General features: G+C 50.0%; 1 protein-coding gene across 1 annotated transcript in view; it reads right to left on the bottom strand.

The window, feature by feature from the left end:
* The window catches only part of SH3BGRL (SH3 domain binding glutamate rich protein like), a 37,979-nt gene extending 14,352 nt beyond the window's left edge, over positions 1 to 23,627 (bottom strand). The window contains exon 1 of the mRNA XM_068157648.1: positions 23,456 to 23,627. Coding sequence (XP_068013749.1) covers positions 23,456 to 23,500 — 45 coding nt within the window. The 5' untranslated portion in view covers positions 23,501 to 23,627. The remainder of the gene's footprint in view (positions 1 to 23,455) is intronic.
* Between the last annotated feature and the right edge of the window lie 1,828 nt (positions 23,628 to 25,455).

Genomic DNA, 25,455 nt, shown 5'->3' with positions numbered 1-25,455 from the left:
AAAGTCTGACAGGGCTGGACTATCTCAGGCATTAAGAAGCTTCTTCACCATAAAGATCATGCCCCTGCCTACTCTATCTGGACCTTACTTCATATGATGATATGAAATAGTGTTTCCCTCTTAGACAGATACATGCAAAACACCTCTCTGTCCCCTGCCACACTGCCCATTTTACTCTCTTCTCACTCATTCTCCCAGCTTTGTGGAGCAAGGACAGCCTCTGGGTTGTTTATTCAGCTACAGGTAGCACAAAACCAAATCAAGTCCAGGACTGTGGCTCCAAAGAGAGACAAGGCTCTCTGCCTCTTTGTGAAGAGCCTGCAGAGCTGGAAGTGAATTTATTCTGCTAGAAAAGGCACCATCTGGAAGGCAAGCACGGCAGTTTGGTCTCTCTGCTGCTCAGCCTGTCTGTGGTCAGAGGAGGTAGTCCTCTAGGGAACTGCAAAGAGAGGCAGGAGCCGGCGCTGACACACGAGGAGCATTACTTTTGAAACCCTGTGTTTAGGGCCTAAGGGAAAAAAGGCAAGTTGGAGGATTATGAGGTGACATCTTGATCCCAGCTCCTCAGAACACTCCTCTGGCCATGGTGAGAAGCACTCAGACAAGAGCATGAAATGCTCCAGAGAGCCATGGCACCAGGCCCTGGGCAGAGCAGGCTCCGAGCTGCCAGGTCTCCTCGGTTCATGGCATTGGATCTTAGGAGACTTTTGAACTTTTAAGCTTAGGCACTGGAATACCACAGGAAGTGCTTAAAATAGAACCAGAGATGTCTGCTGCTGCTTCAGGGTGTTTTGTCTTACTCCAAAGGGCACATGTTCTCCTCAGGACAAGAGGCTGGAGATGGTTCCTGCTGCCCATGTTTGGGAAGGAGCGAGAAGCCTTTCTCTGGGCCGTGGCTGTCAGTGCGCAGCACTCCCTGCCCAAAAAACCTTTCCCAGTTGCCTAACCAGCCCCAGACACCAGCCAGCCCCTTTCCAGATACTGCACCTCACCCTCTGCAAACAACTGCCATGTCCCAAGCTATTTTGGCCTGTTAGCTGCAGCTAGTGTGGTTTGCAAACACGAAAAGCCTTGCTTATACTGAGTGCTCCTGACACATCTTCCAGGCAGAGAGCTGGGAATGGGCACAGGAACCACTGAGCTGAGAGCAGTGTTACTGAGACAAGGTCCTGAGGCTGGGGCACCTGTGCTGAAGAAGCAGAAGGACCTGTGGGTAGACACAAAAGCACAACAGAGGACTCAAGGACAGGGCTGGGGAGATAGGAAAGGAAGAGGCTGCAGGCATGAGCAGATGGGAATGAGCAAAATGGATGGATGGAGACAAGGAAAGCCCAGGGCTGGAGGTGGGGTGCAGATAGAGGGATGGAAGGAGGAGGGTTGTGGTGGAGAGCAGCTGAAGTCAGCTGCTGAGGGGAAGGGCTGCATGCTACTGGAGCTCACCACTGCCCTGCTTGGGGAAATGATGTCCTTGTGAAAGCCAGGTGTGTCCAAAGGTGCCTTCACCCACAACCCCCCCAAAAACACACCTGCTTTCTCAGGCTGACCATACCAACCCAAGCTTCTTGGGGCACCACCAGTCACCACTACTCAGTTGAGTGGAAACATTATACCCTCTGCTGAGGTTTAAAGGGAAGAGGTAACCATTGGTGAAGGGTCTGGAGACCAAGTCTTTTGAGCAGGAGTAGCTAAGGGAACAGGGGTTGCTCAGCCTTGATGGAAGGAGGCTTAGGGGAGACCTCCTTGCCCTCTACAACAACCTGAAAGAGGTGGGGATCAGTCTCTTCTCTCAAGGAACAAGTGACAGGATGAGAGGAAACAGCCTGAAGTTGCAGCAGGGGAGGTTTAGGTTGGCTATTAGGAAAAGTATCTTCACTGAAAGAGTGAAGTGGTGGAACCACCATCCCTGGAGGGATTGAAAAGCCATGGAGACGTGCTGCTGAGGGACATGGTTAAGTAGTGGCAGTTCTGGGTTAATGGTTGGACTCAATGATCTCAGAGGTCTTTTCTGGCCTTAGTAATTCTATGAATTGCAGTCCATCAAAAATGGAGCTTTACCCAGACAGCAGGCAGAAAACTTGGCAGAAAAAGATGCAACTTTTTAGAGTCAGTTTTACTTTTTCCTCCTCCAAATCTTTACTCATTGGAAAGAGGGGGGAAAAAAAAAATCAAGAGCTCAACTAAAAGACAATAACCAGAGAGGAGGCAGGGGTGATGCTGCAGGACCTTGGTCCAGCGAGCAGGCAATACTCCTGAGCCCCAGCTCTGACCTGGACTGTGAAACTGTCTCAACACTACTCTGCTGCAAGGAAACAGTTGTTTTAAATCACTTACTGAAATGAACTTCAAAGGAGTTTCTGTCTTGTTTGGTAGAGGCAGGCAGACACACACAAAGGAGCAGCCTAGTTTGTACCACTGGCAAAGAGGGAGTTTGGGGGTTTTGGAGCCTTGTTACTGTCCCAGTTTATAAATAAATTCCTTGCTGCACAATAGACATGTTTTGGAAATCTATTTATGGACCACTGGAACCTGAAGTAAAGTTTACAGTTTGAGTGCTGCTGTTGGGATCACACCACAGAGTTCCCGGTGCTGCTGATGCAGCTGCGGCTCTCTTCTCCTGGGACTTGGCACAGGCTGTCCTCTGCCATTTCTTTGGGTCCTGTGTCCTGACCCCACGCAGGGCAAGCACACAGAGTGACTTCCATCCCCCCTTAAGATGTAATTAAAAGGCTCATACACTGTTGTGAGAATTTAAAAGAACTTGAAAGAGCTTTGCTACAAAGTCCCCAGCCATGATTACATCATGGTTATAGTTCCCAGCCACTGCTCAGAGCATCTGGCTCCTGCTGAATGCCTGAGCTGCCTCTCCCGACCTCCCTGCCAAGAGCCAGCAGAGGGACAGCAGAGAAGCAACACCTTACAGTGCATCTAGATCACAGAATCCCAGCACGGTGGGGTTGGAAGATCAGGCAGTCAACCCCCTGCTAAAGCAGGGTCACCTGCAGCAGCCTGCCTGGTCACAATGCCCAGATTTGGAATCTCTCTAGAGGAGACTCCACAACCTCTCTGGGCAGCCTGGTCCAGTCCTACAGCAACCTCACAGGCAAGAAGTTTCTCCTCATGTTCAGATGGAACTTCCTGTGTCCCAGTCTGTGCCCAGTGCCCTTTCTCCTATCACTGGGCACCACTGAGAAGAGCCTGGCCCCATCCTCTTGCCCCCCGCCCTGCAGCCATTGATCTCACAGGCTTCTTGGTTTAGCTTAAGGACAAAACCAGCTTTAAAAGGGTTTGTCACCACTTCCAACTCCAGCCCTCCAGGTTCTAGACAAAGCAAACCAACTAAAATCTTAAAGGGTCTTTTCCAACCTGAACAATTCTCTGATTGCCTTTCAAGTGTGTTCTGAGACTCCTCATTTCAAACCAGCTTCTGCCTCCGTAGGGGAGCAATTCTGTGAATCACAGGGGATATCAGCTTTGTGCAGGAAGGTGAAAAAAGCTCAAATCCCCAGCTGCTGCTGCTGTTTGTAGGCAGCTTTGTAACCATCAGATCTTCAAACAGTTCAGCACCTTCTGAAGATTGATAAAGACAAATCTGAACAGCAAATGGGGAAAGCACAGCACAAGGAATGTGCAGCCAGCCCTGGTGGCAGTCAGCCCTGGTGGCAGCTAGCCCTGGTGCCCCCTTGCTCACTGCAGCCCAGGTGGTAATACCCAGTGGCTTTCTTGGGAGGCACTGGGGCAGCACAAGGAATGCTGGGCTGCTGCCAAAGCAAATTAACTTGCTGCAGGGTGTCCCACAGGCTGAGCTGCTCACCCCTGGCTTTAGGGCCTGACCAGCTCTGCTGGCTGGCTAAAGCGTAGGAACTTGTGAACCTCAAGAGGTTCAACAAAGCCAAGGGCAAGGTGCTGCAACTGGGTCAGGCCAATCTCTGGTATCAAGGGGTATGAGGGGCTGGAGAGCAGCCCTGTGGAGAAGGACTTGGGGGTGCTGGTGAGTGAAAAGCTGGACGTGAGCCAGCGATGTGCACTCCCAGCCCAGAAGCCAACCCTCTCCTGGGCTGCATCCCCAGCAGCGTGGGCAGCAGGTCAAGGGAAGGGATTCTGCCCTTCTGCTCTGCTGAGACACCATCTGCAGAGCTGGGTCCAGCTCTGGAGTCCTCAGCACAGCAGAGACATGGAGCTGTTGGAGCAGGGCCACAGGAGGCCACAGCAATGCTGGGAGGGCTGGAACCCCTCTGCTGTGAGGACAAGCTGGGAGAGTAGGGGTTGTTCAGCCTGGAGAAGAGGAGGCTCCAGGGAGACCTCCTTGTGACCTTTCAGTACTCAAAGGGACCTGTAAGAAAGGTGGGGACAGATTTTTGGGGAGGGCCTGTGAGAGCACAAGGGGTGATGGTTTTAAACTGCAAGAAGGGAGACTTAGACCAGACAGAAGGAAGGAATGATTTACACCGAGGGTGGTGAGTCACTGGCCCAGGTTGCCCAGAGGTGGCAGATGTTTGATCCCTGGAAAAATTGCAGATCAGGTTGGGCAGGGCTCTGAGCAATCTTATCTAGCTGAAGATGTCCCTGCTGACTGCAGGGAGGTTGGACCACACGACCTTTAAAGGTCTCTCCCAACCTAAACGATTGTGTGACTCTGTAAATTCACAGCCACTCTTTGGAATTGAAAAGTGTTGAGGCTTTTGGGGTGCTTTTGGTGTGTGTGGGGGAGGGTTGGGTTGTGATTCCCCAAATGACAATGCCTTCCTCATTCAAGTTGCTAATGCAGAAGCTAACACTTGCAAATCAGCTGCAACACACTGCTAATTCTGCCTCCCAGTGCAACATAATTTGTAGGAGCTCCAGAGCAGGCAGCTCAGCTATGTGTTTAAATGTCAGGCATTCCTGATGGCCCCCTTCAGCCTCTTCTCCACCCCCAGGACTCCCTTCAGAGACAAAACAGCTCCAAGCAGGCTCAGTCCTGGCCTCCATCAGAGCTTTCTTCTGGGTTTCCAGTAATATTCCAGAAGGCAGATTTTGCATAAAGTGGGTTTTATTGTTTTAGCTCCTGGGGAGCTCTTCTCACCTCACCCAGATTAGCTTGAACCTCAGAGGTGCCAGTTCTGGTGCTTCTGGTGGCCATCACCCGCTGCAGACAAAGGGTAAGGAACTTGTAGGCATCTCCAGCAACGACCTGCTTGAGCTGAGCTTTGTGGGCTGTCTCTGAGGTGTCTCCCAGAGATTCAGTTCTCACTCTTATTTCCCTCTGCCTAGTTTTAGACCTTAGCAATTATCATTACAGAACTCAAACCACTTCTTTGTTCTGGCCAGCATTACATGCACTAATGTCATCAGTCTGTCCCTCAATGCTTGGTTTCTGGTCTGTGAGGAAGGAGATTGAGGACAAACACAACAAAACCACCATGAACTTATGTGACCTAAATCAAACACAGGAGGCACACACTGTGCTCATGCTCCTCTGGGGGTTTTTGTTAGAACTAGGCAGTGTCCAGATGGGCTCCACATGTACTTTTACTCTCTCCCACCAGGGTTCTTTGAGAAAGTCTACAGCATATCAACATGCATCCTGCATAGCTGCTACAGAATCCTCTCTTGATGTGGTTTGCTCTCAACAACTTGAAAGTGCTGTGAGAGCAGCAGCCAGGTCCCTTTTTCTCATTGTCTGGTTCTGGAAGACACCTTTTAAAAGCAGGGAAAAGTTCTGGGGTTCGAGGATGCAAGAGGACCACCCCTTGAGAGCAGGGCTGGTGGGAAAATCCAGACTGCTGAAAGAGTTTTGCAACCTAAGCTGGAGCTGCCTCTCGTCTGGAATGCCTGCAATGGGGCATTACCCAGGCACAAGGTACCACACCACAGATCAGGTATTGCAGCATCAGCCAAGAAGAGAGCCAGAACAAAGGGGTAAGTCTGCACTTCACAAAACATGACCACAACTTGCTCCAGAAACTGTAGACTGTTACATAAATGGAAAAGCTGATTCATGAGAATAAAAAGAAAAGGCTCTCTTATGGATTATAATGCCATTGTAAGTGCACTCAGGCAACAGCCCCAGGCCTAAGAATTTGTTAAATCCCACACAAACAAAACCCAAGTCAGAAGATCCTCCTGCATCCCACAAGGGAACGCTCCAAGGGCTGGAACCCTCCCACTGTGCGGGCAGGATGAGAGGGCTGGAGAAGAGAAGGCTCTGGAGACTACCCTGTGGCCTTGTGCTGTTGCTGGGCACCACTGAGGTGACTCTGCCCCCCTCCCCTGGACACCCACCCTTTAGCCATGGGTGAGTTCAGCTGTGTGAGCGGTGCAGGGTGTGATGCCCGGGAGCCCTGCGAGGCAGGCGGCAGCCACTCGTCACGGGAGCGCAGCGGGACCCCAGCCCAGCGCCGCAGCAGGACTGCTGAGGGACACCCGGTCTGTGACACGGCACTGCCACACACCCACTGCTGCTGACACCCTGTGACAGCCAAATCCTAGTACGAGAGATACTGAAAGGCCAGGGATAGGTCAGAACTGCCTTGCTGCAGCACATCCAGCGTCGGTTTAGCTCCTTCAGCCCAGCAGCAGCCCAAAGCAGATTCCTTTACCCATTAGTCAAGCAGGAGGACAAGCAACATTTCCTTATTTATATCTTCTCAGCTTCTGGCAAACTGCAGCAGCAGCAGTGCCTAATGAAGCCTTGATTACTTTTTAATGTGTTTCCAGTTCACTTTCTATGAAGGCACCTTAAGGATCAACTTATTACCACAGCTTAAGTCAAATTCTGCTCTTAATAAATAATATCCAAGCACTAAGGGACTGGGGGTGGGAAGCCATTCATCCTGCTGTAGCCTCCTGTCAAAGGACTACTGTGGTGCTACTGGGTTTCTGACACAGAACAGCTTGTCAGAGGAAACACCTGAAGACAATGTATGAAAGCATCATCTAAGGAACTTCAGATTTTGTTCCAGTGCATCAAAATCGTCCTCTGAGTCCAGCTCAGCCACAAGCACACCAACCAGACGCACACAAGGCACAAGAGTGCTCTGGATGGCTGTGGAGGTAAGATCCAGTAGGCCTCTAGTCAGGGTATCTGTGTCCTCACAAAAACAAAACAGAAAAGGAATTCCACATCCCTCTACTGCCTGCTTTAGATGTTTTAATGAATTCTGAGAGTCACCACTGCCAAACCAAGTTCTGCAGAAGTCAGGATGCCAACACTCCTCACAGCAGCCACTGCCTCTTAAGTCTAGAAGCCAAGAAGCAATACAGAACATTATTTCAAGGTTTTAACCCAAATAAGGACTAACTCACTGAACTACATCTTTCTCTGTAGCTTCCCCTGGACTCTTCAGTAGCTCTCTGCCTCTCTTAACTAGAGAACCCAGAACTGAACACCCTACACAGATGTGGCCTCACCAGGGCAGAGTAGAAAAGAAGGAGAACCTCCCTCAACCTGCTGGCCACACTCTTCTTAATGCTCCCCAGGAGACCACTGCCTGCCTTGCCCACAAGAGCACATTGCTGGCTCAGGGTGAACTTTTTTTGCCTACTAGGACTCTCTTTCTCCACAGAGCTGCTTTCCATCAGGCCAGCCCCTAACCTGTACTGGTGCAGGGGGTTACAACTCCCCAGGATGGCAGCAAGCCTTTCACACCCTGCCTTTGCACACACACGAAACAGGAGATCCCAGCAGCTGGGCAAGGGAGGAGTGAAAACCCTGCAAGAAGGGGCTGGCAGCACCAGAGCTGTTACTAGAAGAGCCACCAAACCTTGCACCATGCATGCTTTTTGTAGACAGCCTGAGAGCCTGAGCACAGAGAAACAGTGAATGCAAATGAAGCTTCCAACTGCTGAATGCTGGGCGAGGTGTTTCAGATTCAGAGAGGTGTCAGACTTGGCCTCTCTCAGAAGGAAGGATCTGTGCTTGATTTAGAAGAGGGGGGTGCCTGACTGCTGCTTAACTCTCTGCTCACGCTGGGTTTCATGCCCCTGCAGCCCCAGGAGGAGTGACAGCAGCACAGCTCTCTCCTCTCTGTATGTGATCTCTGCAAACAAGCCCACCAGGAGCCCTGTTTGATTAAGGATGAACTTTGCACTTGAAGCAGCCTCATGTCTCTGGGTGCTGCCTGGCAGCAGCCTGAAACTCAAACATCCAAACCTTTACAGCATCAAAATCCTGCCCCTCCTGATCCATAGGCTCTGCCCAGGCTGCTCTCAGCCCTCACCTCCTCCTGGTCAGGGGATAGTTATCCAGGAGGGACCACCAGGAAACACAGCTTCTTGCTGGGACCTTATACATGCCCCCTGTGCAAATCAGTAGTAGGGAGAAACACCTCCTAAAACGTCAAAGGTTTGTTTCTGAGCATGTATTAGCTCTTTCTTGCACCAGCATGTGCCTTGGCACAGCTCCATGCGGGCCTGAGCCAGAGAAACTCTTCCAGCTGCACAGCAGCACTGACTTGGGGGACTTCAACTGAGGTAAGCTTGCTGACCTCCCCCTGGCTCCAACCTCCTTTCAAGAATTCACAGGGAGCAAGAAGGTCTCCCCTCAGCCTCCTTTTCTCCAGGCTAAACAACCTCAGTTCCCTCAGTCACTCTCCAGAAGATCTGTGCTCTGGACCCTTCACCAGCTTCATTGCCCCTCTCTGGGCATGCTCCAGCACCTGTGTCCTTCTTGGAATGAGGGGTCCAAAACCGAACCCAGTATTTGAGATGCACCTTCACCAGTGCTGAGTGCAGGGGGACAATCACCTCTCTGGTCCTGCTGGTCACAGTGCTGCTGGTCCAAGCCAGGATGCTGTTTGGCCTTCTGGTCCACTTGGGCACAGGGTGACTCATACTCAGCCAGCTGTTGATCAACACCCCTGGGGCCCTTTTCCAGCAGGCAGCTTTCCAGCCACTCTTCCCCAAGCCTGGAGCATTGCATGGGGTTGCTGCAACTCAAGTGCACAACCTGACACTTGGCCTTGTTGAACCTCATCCAAGTGGCTATTTCTAGTTTCCTTTGTGACTGAACTGCTGCATTTAGCCAAAATAAATGCATCTTTCAAAACAAAAAAATCAAGCTTCCAGACCTAAAGCAAGACAATGGGATGCACAGAGGAGAATGCAAAGGAACACTGAGGTGTTGCACAGCCAAAAGCTTTGACCACAGGCACTGACACCACCCACGAACCATCCCAGCACCCAGAGCTGTCCCTAATCAAAAGGAAAACATCACCATTACAATACAAAATAAATTGACCCTTGGCAATTTGCTAAGTCATTTTTTGTGGCATTTTGACTTTCCTAAGCCTGAAAACTGCTCATCTGGTCCAAAACCAACAGAGAGACAGCTTCCTACTGTGGGAATACAGGCTCCATTATCTTGGTTAGCCACTAACAAAGCACAAGCGGCAGCAGCAGAACATGAACTCCTCATTTATTACACACAGTTGTTTCCTGCAGCAGAGTTGGAGCTTGGCAGGCTGCATTTCCCTGGATGTCTAATGTGTGCCTAGTCACAGCATCCAAACTCTGTGCAGGGTTAAATAAGAACAAACAGGCCCTGTCCTCCCAAAAGCCAGTACAAAACTAACATGACTCCTGAACATCACAAGAGAAGCAGACAAAGGAACCAGCCAACACACAGTGCATCATCCTGCAGCAGACATCAGGCTTTTGAGGCTACCCAGGAGAAGGAAGTGCAAAACCCAGCACCCAGCTTAACAAAAACTGCCCCGGGGTCTGGCATGAACTCTGAGGTATCAGCCACAACACCTCTTGCAACTCCACTTATCTGAGCAAGATTTAAGCTTGGCAGGAAAGTGGAAATCTAACAACAAACCTGCAGCCACAACTTCTGACTTTTCTTTCCCCCATCAGCCCTCACTGATGTTCACAGAGCAGCTGAGTGGCACAAGTCAGGCAGAACAGCAGAGAACTGCAGGCTTTGAGAAACCTGTAACAGCCAAGCCAGCAGTTCAGTGCTAAGTCCTGCACCAGGTTCTTCCCCAGAGGAAGGAGATGTCCCACCACCCCCAGACCTGCCAGTGGAGTTACTTCTCAGACTGTAGATTTCTGCTGACAGTGAGGAGCCCTGCACAGCACAGAGTGTAGAAAGGAAACCCATGTGCTGTGTTGTGTTTTGTTTGCTTGGTGAGAGCCAAACTCTGGCCAGGAAAGGAGTTAAACACACAGACAAACATTGCACAATGCTCCTGTGGTTTGCAAGGAGGAGCTTTATTTCCTGCATGGTTTAGCACACAGAGAGACTAAAAGTTTACAGCATTAATGTTTGTATCACTGCCTTTTATGCTGCCAGGCATTTATTACCTTTAAACAAAAAAACTACTTTAAGAAGAAATATAGTATGGCCTCAGGGACCTTATGGCCTGAAGGTCCTTCTGAGCTGTATTACCTTCTGTTTTCCAAGGGCTCTTGTCACCATGGTGTCTGCTTTTCCTGATCCACGAGCCTCCTTCCTCCCCTGTACAAGCCAGCATCTGCATGCCACAATCAGGAACTGTGACAAACACACACTGCATTTTATTTTTTAACAGATTAAGTCCCCCAGCTGTTTGTTTGCTGTAGGATGGAGTTCTCCAGGCCTGGGCAAGGAGCCAAAACAGCTTCATTTCCCTGACGTCTCAGCCTCACGCCTCAGTCCCAGCCTCATGCTCAGCGTCTGGCAGTGTGAGGCAAAGGGTGTCCTAATGCCTTCCAAGCTGCTAAATTTGATCCCAAATCATTATGGTGAAGACAGGGCTGGCTGTCCAGCTGCTCCTCAGTTTATACAGGTGCAAATTCCTGGAAGGAACATTCCCCTGGGATAGCTTTATGAATCTACTTCGATCTTTTCACACCATGCACAGCTGGAAGCCTCAGCCCTTAGTATGTGAAGCAGTGGCTCCCACAGCTACCTCCAGGTCGCTGTTTGAATGTGATGAAAGGAAACAGAAATGTAGGAAAAGGTTGCTCAGGTACAAAGGTTTCAGACTCAGCCACCAGAACCATGAGATTTGTTTATCTGCAGTACAGGGTGGAAAGGAATTTCCAGTTCTTAATCAGGATTATCAGGTCACTAGCAGCTAAGTGTGCAAACCTGCCCCTTCTTTTCTTTTTGCCTCCACTCACATGTTGCATTTCCTGCCTAGGGGAAGCATCCTACATCCATTATCCACAGAGCAGCTTCACTTGAACCTCATCTCTCTCCCTGTCCAGAGAGACCATTTGGGGATTCCTTCAGGGGATTACTCTGCTCCTCTCTTGTTCTGCCAGTTGCCCTGCAGCTGCTGCTCTGGCCCAAACACATTGCCAACATGTGCTGTCACAGGAACGATCTTGGACAAGCAGCATTAAGCATTTCCTAGGGAGTAAAATCTTGTCCTGCTGCAGTCCATGGCAAAACTCCCAGTGACATGAGCCCAGCTAAAGGCTGATCCCACAAGGTGAATACAGATGTGCTGTTGAAACCTGCCTGGAAAGCACTACCCTCAGAAACGTGTGTTTTTGTGTGAAGACTGTCATCATTGTCCCCAGAGGCTGCCTGCTTTGTGTTTACAGTGGGCTTTGCCAATTTACCTTGACCTCTCCCTAAGGCAGGAGGGGTTTCTGCTACACCTCCTTAATCACCTAGGTCTAAATGTGATGCATGCCAGCATCTGCTGTTCATGCTGCAGAGTGACTTGGGTTTGGAATCACCTGCAGTGCTGACGTTTTATAGGTAAGAAATGTTCGCTCCTGCAAGCTTCACAGCTCCCTGCCTGCCCAAGAGCCCAGGAAAACAGGGTGACATTTCAGCTTTGCTTCATGGAAGCCTTTCAGCAGTCACACTTCCAACCCAGACCTCAGGCAAAAAGGCTGTGCACCGCCCAGCAGGGCTTGCTTCATTGCTGACTCTCCCAGCTGCTAACACCCCAGTCCCCATCTGCATCCCACAGTGCATCTCATCAGATGTAAACCACAAGGTGAGGTGACAACTATTTCTTATGCATAATCCAAATGTCCAAACCTTGAGATCAACATAGAATGGCTTAGGTTGGAAGCAACCTTAGAGATCATCTACTCCAACCACCCTGCCACAGGCAGGGACACCTCTCAAGAGACTCAGCTGCTCAAGGCCTCAACCAAGCTGCCCTTGAATGCCCCCAGGGAGAAGGCACCCAAAACATTCCTGGGCAGCCTGTTCCACAATCTCACCAACCTCACACTGAAGAACTTCTTCCTAAGATCCAGTCTAACCCTGCTCTCCCTCAGCTTCAAACCATTCCCCCTCATCCTCTAGGCACTTTTATGAGAAGTTCCTCTCCAGCCTTCCTTCAGCTATTGGAAGGCAGCTCCAAGGTTGCCTTGGAGGCTTGTCCAGGCTGAACACCCTCAGCTCCCTCAGCCCATCCTCATGGCAGAGTTGTTCCAGCCCTTGGATCATCTTGTGGCTTCCTCTGGACTCACTCCAACAGCTCTGTGTCCTTCTCATACTGGGGACACCAGAACTGGATGCAGTGTGTATCTTGCAACAGAAAGTTTTGAGCCTGCTAGCAGGCACTGCAGAACAAAGAGCTTCAGAGAGGATTTCTTACAGCCTTCTCCTCAGCTCCTGAACTGAACTGCATTGTTCAGAAAGAAATCAAGAGCAGAATGATTATTAACTTCTGCTTTGCCCCTCCCCTCCCCTCAGGTTTCTGAGATAACAGACAAATACAGTTAACAATTCCTTTCATACCTCCAGTCTCTCACAGGATCGCTGAGTTTGCAGAGTAGAGAGGGGTAGGATTTTGGTAGCATTTGTATGTCTGAATACAAACCAGATCCTGAAGCTGCCTCGAGTTCAGAGGAAGTTTCTAGTTACACCTCCAACCAGCACACCTCAAACACACACATCCTTTTCCATCAAACGTTTTCCCTGGACAACACAGAATCACAGACTGGTTTGGGTTGGAAGGGACCTTTAAAGGTCACCTAGTCTAACCCCTGCCTGCAGCAAGCAGGGCCACCTTCAACTAGATCATAGAATCAGAGAATTGTCAGGGGTGGAAGGGACCTCAAGGCTCAGCCAGTTCAACCCCCCTGCCATGGGCAGGGACACCTCACACTACAGCAGGTTGCTCACAGCCACATCCAGCCTGGCTGCAAACACCTCCAGGGATGAGGCTTCCACCACCTCCCTGGGCAGCCTGTGCCAGGCTCTCACCACCCTCATGGGGAAGAACTTCTTCCTCACATCCAATCTGAATCTACTCACTTCTAGTTTTGCTCCATTCCCCCCAGTCCTGTCACTACCTGACACCCTAAGAAGTCTCTCCCCAGCTTCCTTGTAGGCTCCCTTAAGATACTGGAAGGCCACAATAGGGTTTCCTTGGAGCCTTCTCCTCTCCAGTCTAAACAACCCCAACTCTCTCGGTCAGGTTGCTCAGAGCCCTGTTCTTCTCCAATGTGTTCTTTAATTTTTAAGTGCAAACTGTTAATTTTGGGACCAGAGCCAATTTCATCCCAGAACAGAATGAACAGCTTTGTTGGGTTAGGTCCAACACTTGTCTGCCCCAGCATCCTGTCTCCACTGAGCACGGATCCCTGGGAGGAGCGCACCAACAGACTGAGTGCAGAAGGTTACACCACGTTTTACTTTCCCAGACTCCAACAACCCACAGTTTTGAGTCAGAAGTGCAGTAATTATGTGTAATAGCCCCTAATAGACTTTCCCCCTTAATTTGCCTCACTGCTTCCTGAGCCCATGCAGAGTCTGCCACGCACCCTGCTCTCTGGCAGGGAGTTTCTCCATCACACTGTGTGTTGCCAAACAAGGCACTTCACAGACTCTGAACCTGCAGCCCGCTTCTCTCACTTGCTCCCCCAGAGCTGTTGCACTAAAAGTTATGAATAATCACTTCCTATTTGCCCTCCCATGCCTGACATGATCCTACATTCACTTTTCATACTTCTTCAGTTCTTTCTCAGCTGCCGAATTCTGCCTTACTTGGTTGTTTATCCTACAGTCACCACCTCATCCTACTTAATAGCTTTTCTCACTTTGGTTGGTTAAAGACAGCAATTCCAGTCTATTAAAGACACAGATCCACCACAGATTGATGGTGTCTGGCTTCTCTCCTTTGTCATCTCCCATCCTAAGAATTTCTGACTTTTTTTTCCTTTCCACAACCAGGTCTCCCTGGAGCCTTCACATCTCCATGCTGAATAACCCCAACTCCTTCAGCCTGTCCTCACAGCAGAGGGATTCCAGCCCTCCCAGCATTGCTGTGGCCTCTTCTGGACCTGCTTGAACAGCTCCATGTCTCTGCTGAGGACTCCAGATCTGGACCCAGCACTGCAGGTGAGGTCTCAGCAGAGCAGAAGGGCAGAATCCCTTCCCTTGACCTGCTGCCCACGCTGCTGGGGATGCAGCCCAGGGGATGGTTGGTTGTGGGCTGGGAGTGCACATTACTGCATTATGTGCAGCTTTTCATCCACCAGCACAGATCTCTGTAGGAACTTCCTTGGGTCTTCTGCAATATCTTCTGCATATTGTAAAAGCTGCTTAAAGATTGCAAAGTCTTGATTGTTATCTGCTTTACATAACTGGCAAGCAATCGATTATATAAACCAAAAAGGTGTGGGGGGAACCAAACCAGAACAACAAAGCAGCAAATCCTCTCCCCTTAACCCACAGCAGCTTAGTTTCTTGGTGCAAAACCAATTATTTTTCAACTTGGCCTAAGCTTGTGCAAAACCTTCTCAAAACCTAGGGATTCAATGCTAAGGGACCACCCTTATGCATAAGCTGAGACTGCTCCAGGTCCTCACTCAAGTTGTGAAGCATGGCTTTTGTCTTCCAGTGTATTGATACCTCTGCCTCTGTCCACACATCTGCTGGAAAAGAGTCTGACAAGTAACATCAACTTGTCCAGCACAGGAAGACAGTTTGTAGCTTCCAGACTTCCCCAAGATCCTGTTTTAAACCCCTGCTGCCTTTGGTTCCCTTTTTCACTCTGACCAGAGCAGCAGCTCAAGCAAGGTGGCTCTCCACAGGTAATAGCTAACAGTTTAACGCTCCAGCACCTTCAGGATTTAAAGCAAGGCAGTGTTCATGCATGGCTGAAGAGCCCCAGTAAAACTAAACTTCAGACAACTCATTAAAGACATCAAATCAGCACCTCCACTTCTCACTGGGAAACTAAGCCAAACAGGAAGAAATTGTATGTACAGGATGTGAAGACTCCTTCAGTGGTACCCAGGCAGCATTAACTTCAGCCCCTCCACAGCTTGACGTTAACCCTTCACCTTCCTTCTGGTGGCTGAAAACTCAGCCTCACTTTACACCTTCTGAACTTCACAACAGGCATGTGAACAGTCAGCTGGAGTTGCTGGCCTAGAAAGGACATGATCCTGGATAGAGCCTTTGTTCTGGGACAAATTATCCTAGACAGGCATTACAATTAAAACTCCTTCAGGCCTGATTAAACATCTGACCAACAGAAGTACTTGAAATGGAATCATGATGCGAAGGTCTCCCCTGAGCACGGCTGGGGTTGAACAAATGGGTTTAACCTAGTGTTTTCATGTTGGAGCAGAAACATGCTTGAATAGCATCATGTGGATAAGTTGTGGGTTTGGGTTGGGTTTCCAGATCGCTGATTAGTGCCAGGAACTAAGATCAGCAAAGCCAGGGCAGCAACTTAAAGGCTGGAGAGCATGAAGAACAGTTGCACAAGAGCTCATCTACCTCTGGCCCTGATGAGAATGAATCCTTAGCTCCTCTTTTTATCATACAGGGGAATATTTTAGTTCTATTCTGAATTTAAACAGCTGAAATCTATCAATGTTTGTTTAGTTCCATGTTTCCTCTCTCCCTTCTCCTCTTCTGGGAGGAGTAAGAATAACCTTGCAGACACTCTTGGTTTTGGCATCCTCTGCTCGTTACGCACATACCGATTTGCTGACTTCTATAGGAATTGTCTGAGTGCAGCTTTTATGCCTCAGGACAAGAAAAGTTCCTTGCTCAACCTTACAAATAGTTATTAAAGAAGCACAAGTGCAGGGCACTGACACTGGATGGCTCATATATTATGGAGAATATCATACACGGAGAATAAATCTGCTGAAGAGCATCTGAAGGAGCTAGGGTTGTTTGGCCTGAAGAAGAGGAGGCTGAGGGGAGACCTTCTTGCTCTCTACAACTACCTGAAAGGACACTGTGGAGAGGTTGATGCTGGTCTCTTCTCACAGGTAATTAGTGATAGAACAAGAGGGCACAGCCTCAACAGTGTTAAGTTCAGACTGGACATTAGGAAGAATTTTTTCAGGGCAAGAGTGGTCAGGCATTGGAATGTACAACTGCCTGAAGGGAGGCTGTAGACAGGCAGAAGTTGGTCTCTTCCCCCAGGCAGCCAGTACCAGGACAAGAGGACACAGTCTCAGGCTGCACCAGGGGAGATTCAGGTTGGATGTTAGGAAGAAGTTCTACACAGAGAGAGTGATTGCCCACTGGAATGGGCTGCCTGGGGAGGTGGTGGAGTCACCATCATTGGAGGTGTTCAGGAGGAGACTTGATGGGGTGCTTGGTGCCATGGGTTAGCTGTTTGGGTGGGTTGGATTGGTTGATGGGTTGGACACGATGATCTTGAAGGTCTCTTCCAACCTGGTTTATTCTATTCTATATTCTATACTACTGCCCAGGGAGGTGGAGTCACCAACCCTGGAGGTGTTTATAGGCCATTTGGATGCAGTGCTTGGGAATATGGTTTAGGGGTGAACCTTGCAGAGCAGGGCTCTGCATTGGGCTTGGGGATCCGGAGGGTCTTTTTCCAATCTGAATGTTTCCATGATTAGGAAGTGCTGTAGTGCAGGGTTCAAGCTCCCAGCACTCAGCTTCTCTCCAAGGTCAGCCTTTTCTCCCCAGGCAGTGCACAAGGAAGACACAATCCTGCTGCACCACTTCCAAATAAACACTGTCAAACCTGCATGTACAATCTGCAGATGTCCACAGGAAAAAAGCCTTTCCCAGCCTGTACTGGGGAGCACAACATCCTATCTCCCTCCTGCTGTCCACAAACTGGTTTTGTTTAAGCACAGTAGAATGCTTTTTATGTTGATGTATTGAAGCCATTGCAACAACTGCAGCCAGTGTAATCTCTGGCTCCATTAAAAGTGACAGTGTAATGCTTTAAGAAAAATATTTGACTTATCTGGAGTTTGGAACAATGATTTTAAGAAAACACCCCATCAGACAGATGGAACACATCCCTGCTAACTTCCTCTCTAGATTTGTGATATCTGTTCTGCCTTCTGCCCCGAGAGCTCTAATTCAAGGCAGTCTGTAAGGTTTATAGAGAGAAATTAAGCTTGGTTGACACTGGATGTCCAAAAATCTGCTGCATGCACATCGTATTTACAAAAGAGAGGGGTTTAAAAACATCAATAGCCAGCCTAATGAGGCATTTCACCCACAGCAGATTAAAGTGCATGAGGTAAGTAGCACCAAAAATATATAAACATTGTGAGATTGGGTTTAAAGCTACAGATCAGCTCATTCTCCCCACAATATATGGGTTTAACTAAATACAGAAGCATTAAGGTTGGAAAAGACCTTCAAGATCTTTGAGTCCAACCATTAACCCAGCACTGCCGAGTCCACCACTGGCCACGTGCCTCAGTACCACATCTACATGGCTTTTCAATCCCTCCAGGGATGGTGATTCCACCAAGTCCCTGGGCAGCCTGTTCTAGGGCCTAACCACTCTTTCAGTGAAGAAATTGTTCTTAATAATCCAAACCTCCCTGGGTGCACCTTGAGGCTGTTTCCTCTCATGCTACAGCTTGTTACCTGGGAGAAGAGAATGACCCTCATCTGGCTCCAACCTCCTGTCAGGGAACTGTAGAGCACAAGGTCTCCCCTCAGCCTCCTTTTCTCCACACTAAGTAACCATAGTTCCCTCAGCTACTCCTTATGAGACTTGTGCTCTGGCCCCCTCACCAGCTTTGTTGTCCTTCTCTGGACATGTTCCAACACCTCAATGTCCTTCCTGGAGGGAGAGGTCCAAAACCAAACCCGGTATTCCAGGTGTGCAAGTACAGGGGGACACTCACTGCCCTAGTCCTGCTGGACACAACCTGCATCACACCACAATACTATTTCTTTATTAAAGGTTCCTCTCAACATTTCTTTTCACAGTATCACCAAGGTTGGAAGAGACCTCAAAGATCATTGAGTCCAACCTGTCACCACAGACCTCATGACTAGACCATGGCACCAAGTGCCACATCCAATCCCCTCTTGAACACCTCCAGGGATGGGGACTCCACCACCTCCCTGGGCAGCACATTCCAATGGTGAATGACTCAGTGAAGAACTTTCTCCTCACCTCCAGCTTAAACTTCCCCTGGTGCAGCTTGAGACTGTGTCCTCTTGTTCTGGTGCTGGTTGCTAGAGAGAAGAGACCAACCCCTTCCTGGCTACAACCACCTTTCAGGTAGTTGTAGAGGGCAATGAGGTCATCCCTGAGCCTCCTCTTCTCCAGGCTAAACAACCCCAGCTCCCTCAGCCTCTCCTCATAGGGCTGTGCTCAAGGCCTCTCCCCAGCCTTGTTGCCCTTCTCTGGACACCTTCAAGTGTCTCAATGTCCTTCCTAAACTGCATTCACTGCAGTGATCAGACCAAAGGAAGCTCAGCAGCAGCTCTACACCGTCTGCTGCCACCGCTCAGGGCTTCCGGCACGACAAGCGTGGCCACACGCAGCCGGGCTGTGACAGTGCGTCTGCACTCTTGAAGGCGACTGCAGAACAAGGCATACTTATCACACACTGATAAAAACACCCGAGGCAGGGAACCACCCGGCTGGAGCCACCCTTGCCCGCAGCAGGGCTCAGCACAGAGCCAGCTCCTGTAGGGCTGGAGCGGTCACGCAGCGAAGCACAAGCGCGGCCGCTCGGAACCTGGAAGCGCCCCAAACCCGCAGGTAAGGCAAGCACACAGCCTTTGGTCACTCCATCCGAGGACAGCAATATCTGCATTTGTTGTGATAAGCTGAGGGAAAAGGTCCCAGAGGAATTTCAATGCAAAATGCAATCTGCATCTCTCCAGAGGGTTGCTTCAGGAGGAAGTGGCTCCATAGCCCTCTCAGAGCCGTAAGTACCTGAACAGGGACAAAACCTGGTGCCTTACTGGGTTATGTGAGGGAAAAGAAAAAGAGGAACTGCAAGCAAATGTTTGCCTCCAGACCACAGGCCACCTTCCTCCTCATTTCCTGGTGGGTGGGGAGAAGACCTAGATCCTTTCATAAGCAAAAAACCAGAACAAGAAAAGCATGAAACCCACCACATCCCTAACTCTGTGAATGCCAAAATAAACTCAACTTTCCTTTCCCCTCTCAAACTAACCCTAACCAGCAGCGAGTCTGATGTGTAACATGGGACTCTGGCACACATTCTGCAGATCATCTGCTTTTGCCCTGTCTGCAGTCACAGTAGGAGGTGAGGAAGGAAAGCCACCCATGCAGCTGCCAAAACAAGAGAGTGGGGAGAGCCTGGAGGTGGAAGCGTGGGCTGTAGACCACAAACACAAAGTGCCTGGTCTGAGGAGCGGTCTGGACACCAGCAGTTCAATGCAATGGCTCACAGCACTGGCAGTGGCACACTCAGTCCCATCATCTCCAGAGTTGGCACTTTGCTTCCACAGCTACAGCCTCTGGGTTTCACTCGTACTCCCAAAGCTTGCAGGAGGACACCAGACGAATGAACACAATTCCCTCAGACAAAGTCCATCGTCAAGACCTGTGCAGTTGCTGCTAACTGCACACTCATAACATTGAGAAGAATTTAAACAGCTGGCTCCTTTCCACACAAGATCAATAAAACTGGCAGTTCAGCTGCCTTCAGGATGAGGCACACATGTGCTTCTGGTGCTGCAGGAAATCTCTTACCCAAAAAACAACCAAATACCTAAAACCTAATAGAGAAAATCACAGACTGGACTTGTGCAATTCAGCCCCCTCCCTCCTTGTATCATTTTTCTTCCAGGAGCAAGAGTCTAATTACTCTTTGGGCTCTCCTCCTTTCATCTCTTGCAGGATTTGAAGAGAAACTTACAGTCAAATCACTCCCACAGCCTGCAGAGTCCCTGAGTGAGTCAACGCTTGGGTGCTCCATTTGCATCTGTCACGGTATGTTCCTAGCCCCCAACACTGCCTCAGCAATGCTGTTCACTTCAGCTGCACGCCACACAGAAGGGCTCCTGGACTGATGCTGCACAGGCACATCCCCACATTTGGGAGCTCCAGCTCATCTGCATAATTATAATCCCCCATGAATCCCTGTCCCAGCCCACGACTCACCAGTGCAGCACTCACACTGGGAAAGATTAAAGAGCATCTTTCCATACAAGACTTCCAAATGCAGCAGGAAACTCCTGGTGTAACTGTTTCATTATGATTTCTGGGCTGAAATTCAAAGAGGAGGCAGACCAAGGCTGCAACCACCACATTTTGGCTGAGTCCTTAATTACAGACTTCCAGTATATTCAGTTATCTCTGCTTACAAGAGCCATAGCAACGGACCCTCCCAAACCAAAGTCACCTTTACCTTTACCATACAAAGCATAAAGCCAACGCCATGACAAACACAGGACTTTGCAGCCAGTGAGACACACCAAAGATAACACTGAGCACCAACTCTTCGTGCTGCCAAACCAGGCAAGAGCAGCCTGGCAGTCACAGCTTGCTCATGCTTAGGTGGAACTTCCTGTGCTGCAGTTTGTGCCTGTTGCCCCTTGTCCTGTCACTAGGCACCACTCAAGAGAGCCTGGCCCCATCCTTAGATACTGCTAAGATCGCTTTCTGATGTGACAGCCATGCCCTGACTCTGAAGGACACAATGAACACAGGACTGAAGTGAACTTTACCAGGAATCCTTTGACACACACTTGGGAAACGCCTTTGCTTAGGGAGGACCTTCATGTGCTGGTTTTTTCCTTGCAGATGCCTACTGCTGAATATAAACTTCATGGAGAATAGTGCCCGGGGAAACATTTTATATACTATGATGTGGCAAATTACCCTCGAAAAACAAAGTGTGGCTTTGCCAATAAAACACCACAAAATTTGGGCACCCTCCAAGACTTGCAGCCTGAGGCTGTGAGGTGTGAGGCAATCCCAACCCCTTTTCCCTTCAGCAGGAGAGAATGCTTTCCAGAGCCCCACGGAAGCTCTCAGGAACGGGGCAGTGTTTTTTCTAGGAAGGAGAAGACTTTATTCTTGTTTTCTGCTCAAGCAAATGAGCCTTTCAAAAACAAAAATAACACAGTGCTAGGTGTCACTGACATCACAAAGCTGACTTAGAGGGAATGAAAGCCCTTACAGGGCTGATGTAAGCCAGTTCAGTTACTTTGCTGGAAACAGCTCTGACTCTGGTCCATCTCCTTCTGTCGCAGCCTCCTCTGATGTGGATTTTCCACTCCTGGAGCGGGTTCTTTCAAATTCAGCACCCAGAAAGGCTCCTCTGGTCCTCCAAGCAAAGCCTGCCTCACTAAGGGCTTAAGACCCATGAAAACAACTCATTCTAGCACTCTTCCCTGCGGATAGGTGCCTCTCTGTCTTACTTTAAGTTGAAATACAGAGTTCTTGTACTAGAAAGAAAACAGCCACCCAGTGAGGTACTTGGCTGATTGCTGCCAACAGAAACACCCTCAGTGTACTCAGCAAACTGGGAACATGGGAGTCCTGCTCATTACCACAAGATTACTTGAGCTGCACTAGCTTCAGACACAGGCATGAGTGTGTATATATATATATAGATAGATGGATATATATACACACACACGTCATAAACCTGGCAATTATGTGCACATTACACTCAAATTCCACAAAACCAGACTGTGCCAATGCTACACTCAGATTCCATAGCCAAGGGTGCACAAAGGAGCCTAAAATGCAGCAGCAAGTCGGCATCAAGCCTTGTGATGTGTAAAATCCAGGCAAGCAGTGCAGAAGCCACTAAGCTAATAATTAAAACCTTAACTTTAAAACCAGGAAAACACAGTCAGGATTGAGATCAGCAGTTGCACCCCTGAAGCTTAGTATCACCACGCAGGCAGAAATCAATAATTGCCATTAAGAGGTCAGTGATAGGAATCTGTAGCAGCTGAAGCAGTCAACTTGAAACCTATTAACAGCTGTATTAGAAAGAATTCCTTTTTCAATTGGCTAATGACCGCTTCTTTCCTTCCAGATGATCCTTTTGTACCAACTCAGCAGAAATCCCTTCGGACCCCTCTTATGAATGAACTACTCAGGATTTCAGGACTCTCCAGATCAGCATCAGATAACCACCTGCTTTTTACAGTCAGCACCAGCACGTCGATGTCAGTATCGATATCAAGATTAACACAAGTGACACAAGAAGAGAGCAGAGCCAGGAACACCCAAGGTCTAGAATGCTGTGCCATCTGCACTCCATCGCTGCTGGGCTCAGCCTCTCTCAGAGCTAAATGAGATGTTAGAGCATCACAGCCATCAACTGCAAAGCTTACCAACGTGGTACTTTGTTTGCTGAAGATCCCAGATCAGTGACTGCACTCAACTGGAGACAGAGAACGCAGTGAGGGCTTTTTTTGTCTTCCACACATCACTGTCCTCTGACAGTTTGGGAACCTGCACCTGAGGTGCACAGTCTAAGAGTGACATGAAAGCTCATCACAAAGCCACAGCCCAGTCTCTTTATCTACTTGCAGTAAAAGTCACTGAACATTAACTGGCATTTTCTAAGTCTGGCATTTTGCAGCTGTCCCGCAGTCATACCGAGCACAACAAAATCCCCTGGAGCCATCCCCTCAGAGCATCTTTCACACAGATCTTGAGGACACTACCACTGTGAGCTACCTCTGAACCTAGGCACAAATCCCTGGCATTTTTGTTTGGTTAGTTTCCTTTTGAAAAACACAGTCTTCAGACGGAGCTCTGCCTACAACTCACTGAGGCCGTAAGAAGCAAAGCCCAGTATCCTCCCATGAGGCAAGAAACTTACTCAGACAGTAGCCACACATGCTGGCCACCATTAATCATTCAACGCATGACGGATAAACTCATCAAAGCCCAACACTAACGCGATGGGTGACACCACCTGGAAATAAACTTCAGAGCAAACAAACAAAAAAATCCCAACCACCTTTGGCTTCGCCTCCCATGGGCAGGATGAGTGGCAAAAGCGTGTCCCCCGCTGGGACCTGCTGAGCCAGCCCGGCGGCGGGTGTGGGAGCAGCGCATACAACTCGCAACAAGCTGAGAAATCGCCAAAGAAATGACATTTCATTCTCGGCGGCCAGCTGCAGCACACACACCTCCCCACAAGCGCTGGATGCCTCCCTGGGTCTGCGCAAACCCGGCTGCCCCTGCCTCTCCTACCGCTGCCCGGCCGCGGCTCGCAGCCTGCGGGCGAGGGGAGCCGAAGGGACCCCGCACCGAACCCGGTCCGCCGCCGCCCTCCCCGCCCCGTATAACTTTCCCGGGGCTCCCCTTACCGCTGTGGAGCCGGAGGAGGAGGCGATGTAGACCTTGATGACCATGCTGGGAGCCGAGGCGAGGGCGGCAGGATGCGGAGCCGGGCGGCTGGGTGGGTGTGTGCGGGAAGCGCGGCGAGGAGCGGGCTGGAGCCGAGGCGGCGGCAGGGGGGGAGGCGCCTGGCGGCCTCGCCCCGCCTCGCCGCGCTCACTGGGCTGCCGGCGCAGCAGTCACCGCCGCCCGGCCCGGAAGAGGGAAAATGGTTTGAAAAAAAAGAGAGAGGAAGAAAGAAAGGGGCGAGGCGAGTTCTCGACGAACCACGCGAGACGTGCCGGGGAGCGGGTACCCGCCGGAGCGCTGCGGGGCTCCGGGCGGGGCTGCCGTCGCCTCGGGGGAGGGGGCGCAGAGCGCCTGGGCTGCCCCTTTATCCCGGCGGGGAGGCGGGAGCCGGCGGCAGTGCCATGGCAGCGACTGCCTTCCCTCACGGCCGCCGCCGAGCCGGGGCAGACCGACTGCTGCCGGCTCCGCTGTTCTCGCTCCCCGCCCGTCAGCGGCGTGCCCCGGTCCCGGGAAACACGCCATCTCCTTCCCCGGAGCAGCGGCTGCCCCGGGCCCTGCCTTGCCCGCGCTGTGAGAGCACGGGCAGCAGCTCGCTACCCCGGGGAGGCTGGAGCCAGCCCGCGGCTTCGTGCCCGTGGGCTCCCGCTCCTTTGGCCCGTCACTTGGCGGGGTGACGGGAGCTTGGGATGGGTAGATGTCAGTGGGCAATGATATTGGGGATTCAGAGTTTATTTTTAAAAATCATTGCATCATGAGCCTCACTGCCGGAGTGACCTGTCGGCCCGTCCCAACAGACGGACTGGGCAGCCAGTTGAATTCTTTGCCTTCCTGCAATTACTGTGAGGTATCTTCCGTACGAATAAAGCATCAAAGAAACAGGCGCCATGGCTCTGCCCGCTCCTGAGCTGGCCCCGCTGCTTTCCCTCCCTCGCCTGCTCCGCTCTGTGCCGTGGCAGGGGAGTTCTTGTTCTGCTTGGTTAAATCGGGGGTCTGCAAAAGGCACCAAGGGCCCCTGACAGCCATCATGCGCTGCAATTCCACAGCACGCTGCTTCATCGTTTGCATTAATTAGGACCACCAAATGAGGCACCGAAGAGTTCTTAATGGTTCCAGTCGTGGTGACACATTATTTAGGGGGAAATTTATATTCAGCACCTGTCTTCCACTTGGCCTCTGGTACTCCAAATGTTACCTTAAATATATTTTATTGTACATTCTGATAGCAGCTCCACAGAAAACGGAAGATAATTGTGGTGATGAACATAGCAAGCTGAAATTTCAACACCTACCGAGTAAAGGATGATATTTATTCCACTCTTGGCAAAATTGGGGGAGGTGTTTCTGACGTGGTTTTTTTCCAAACACAATAAGCCTTCCTGTTCCCAATTATCAGGTGGGGTGTTGGGGTTTTTTCTAAGCACAGGCAGGCTTTAAGTCCTTTTGAATTAAAAAAGAAGTCTGTAAAATTAAGTCACCCATATTTGTTTCATTAATTTGCCAGCAGAGGACTGTTTTGAGGGTGACATGCCTAACTTGGATATTACTTTGGATATTTATCTCTTTGAGAACGTCATGAGATTTATGTCTTGGAAAAGCAATAGCCCAAAGTTTACCCAGGATGATGGGGCACAATAAATTTCCCTGGTTCAGGGAATTAATAGCAATAAATGGCATGCTTTTTAAATCTCTTTAAAACAAACCACATTAAATCCAGGAGATTAAAATCCTTCAAGGAATGTTTCTTCAGATGTCTTTGTACAGCCCCTTCCCAGCTGCCTGAGAAATGCATTCCCATCTCTCCCAGCACCCCACACGATGTGCCAGGCTGTGATCTGATTTGTGGCATGGAACACCAGAGGGATGAACAGCAGCTTACCAGAAAGGATGAACGAAATGCAGGTGCAGAATGGGATAGATAGATTCACTTGAACGTTGGGCTTACTCATCATTCTGCTGGCTG

The sequence above is a fragment of the Melanerpes formicivorus genome, unplaced genomic scaffold, assembly GCF_026170545.1.
Source record: "Melanerpes formicivorus ecotype bairdi unplaced genomic scaffold, bMelFor1.0.p_v2 SCAF_37, whole genome shotgun sequence".
Classification (NCBI taxonomy): Eukaryota; Metazoa; Chordata; class Aves; order Piciformes; family Picidae; genus Melanerpes; species Melanerpes formicivorus.
The sequence above is the reverse complement of the archived record's forward strand: the minus strand, read 5'-3'. Positions and strand labels throughout refer to the sequence as shown.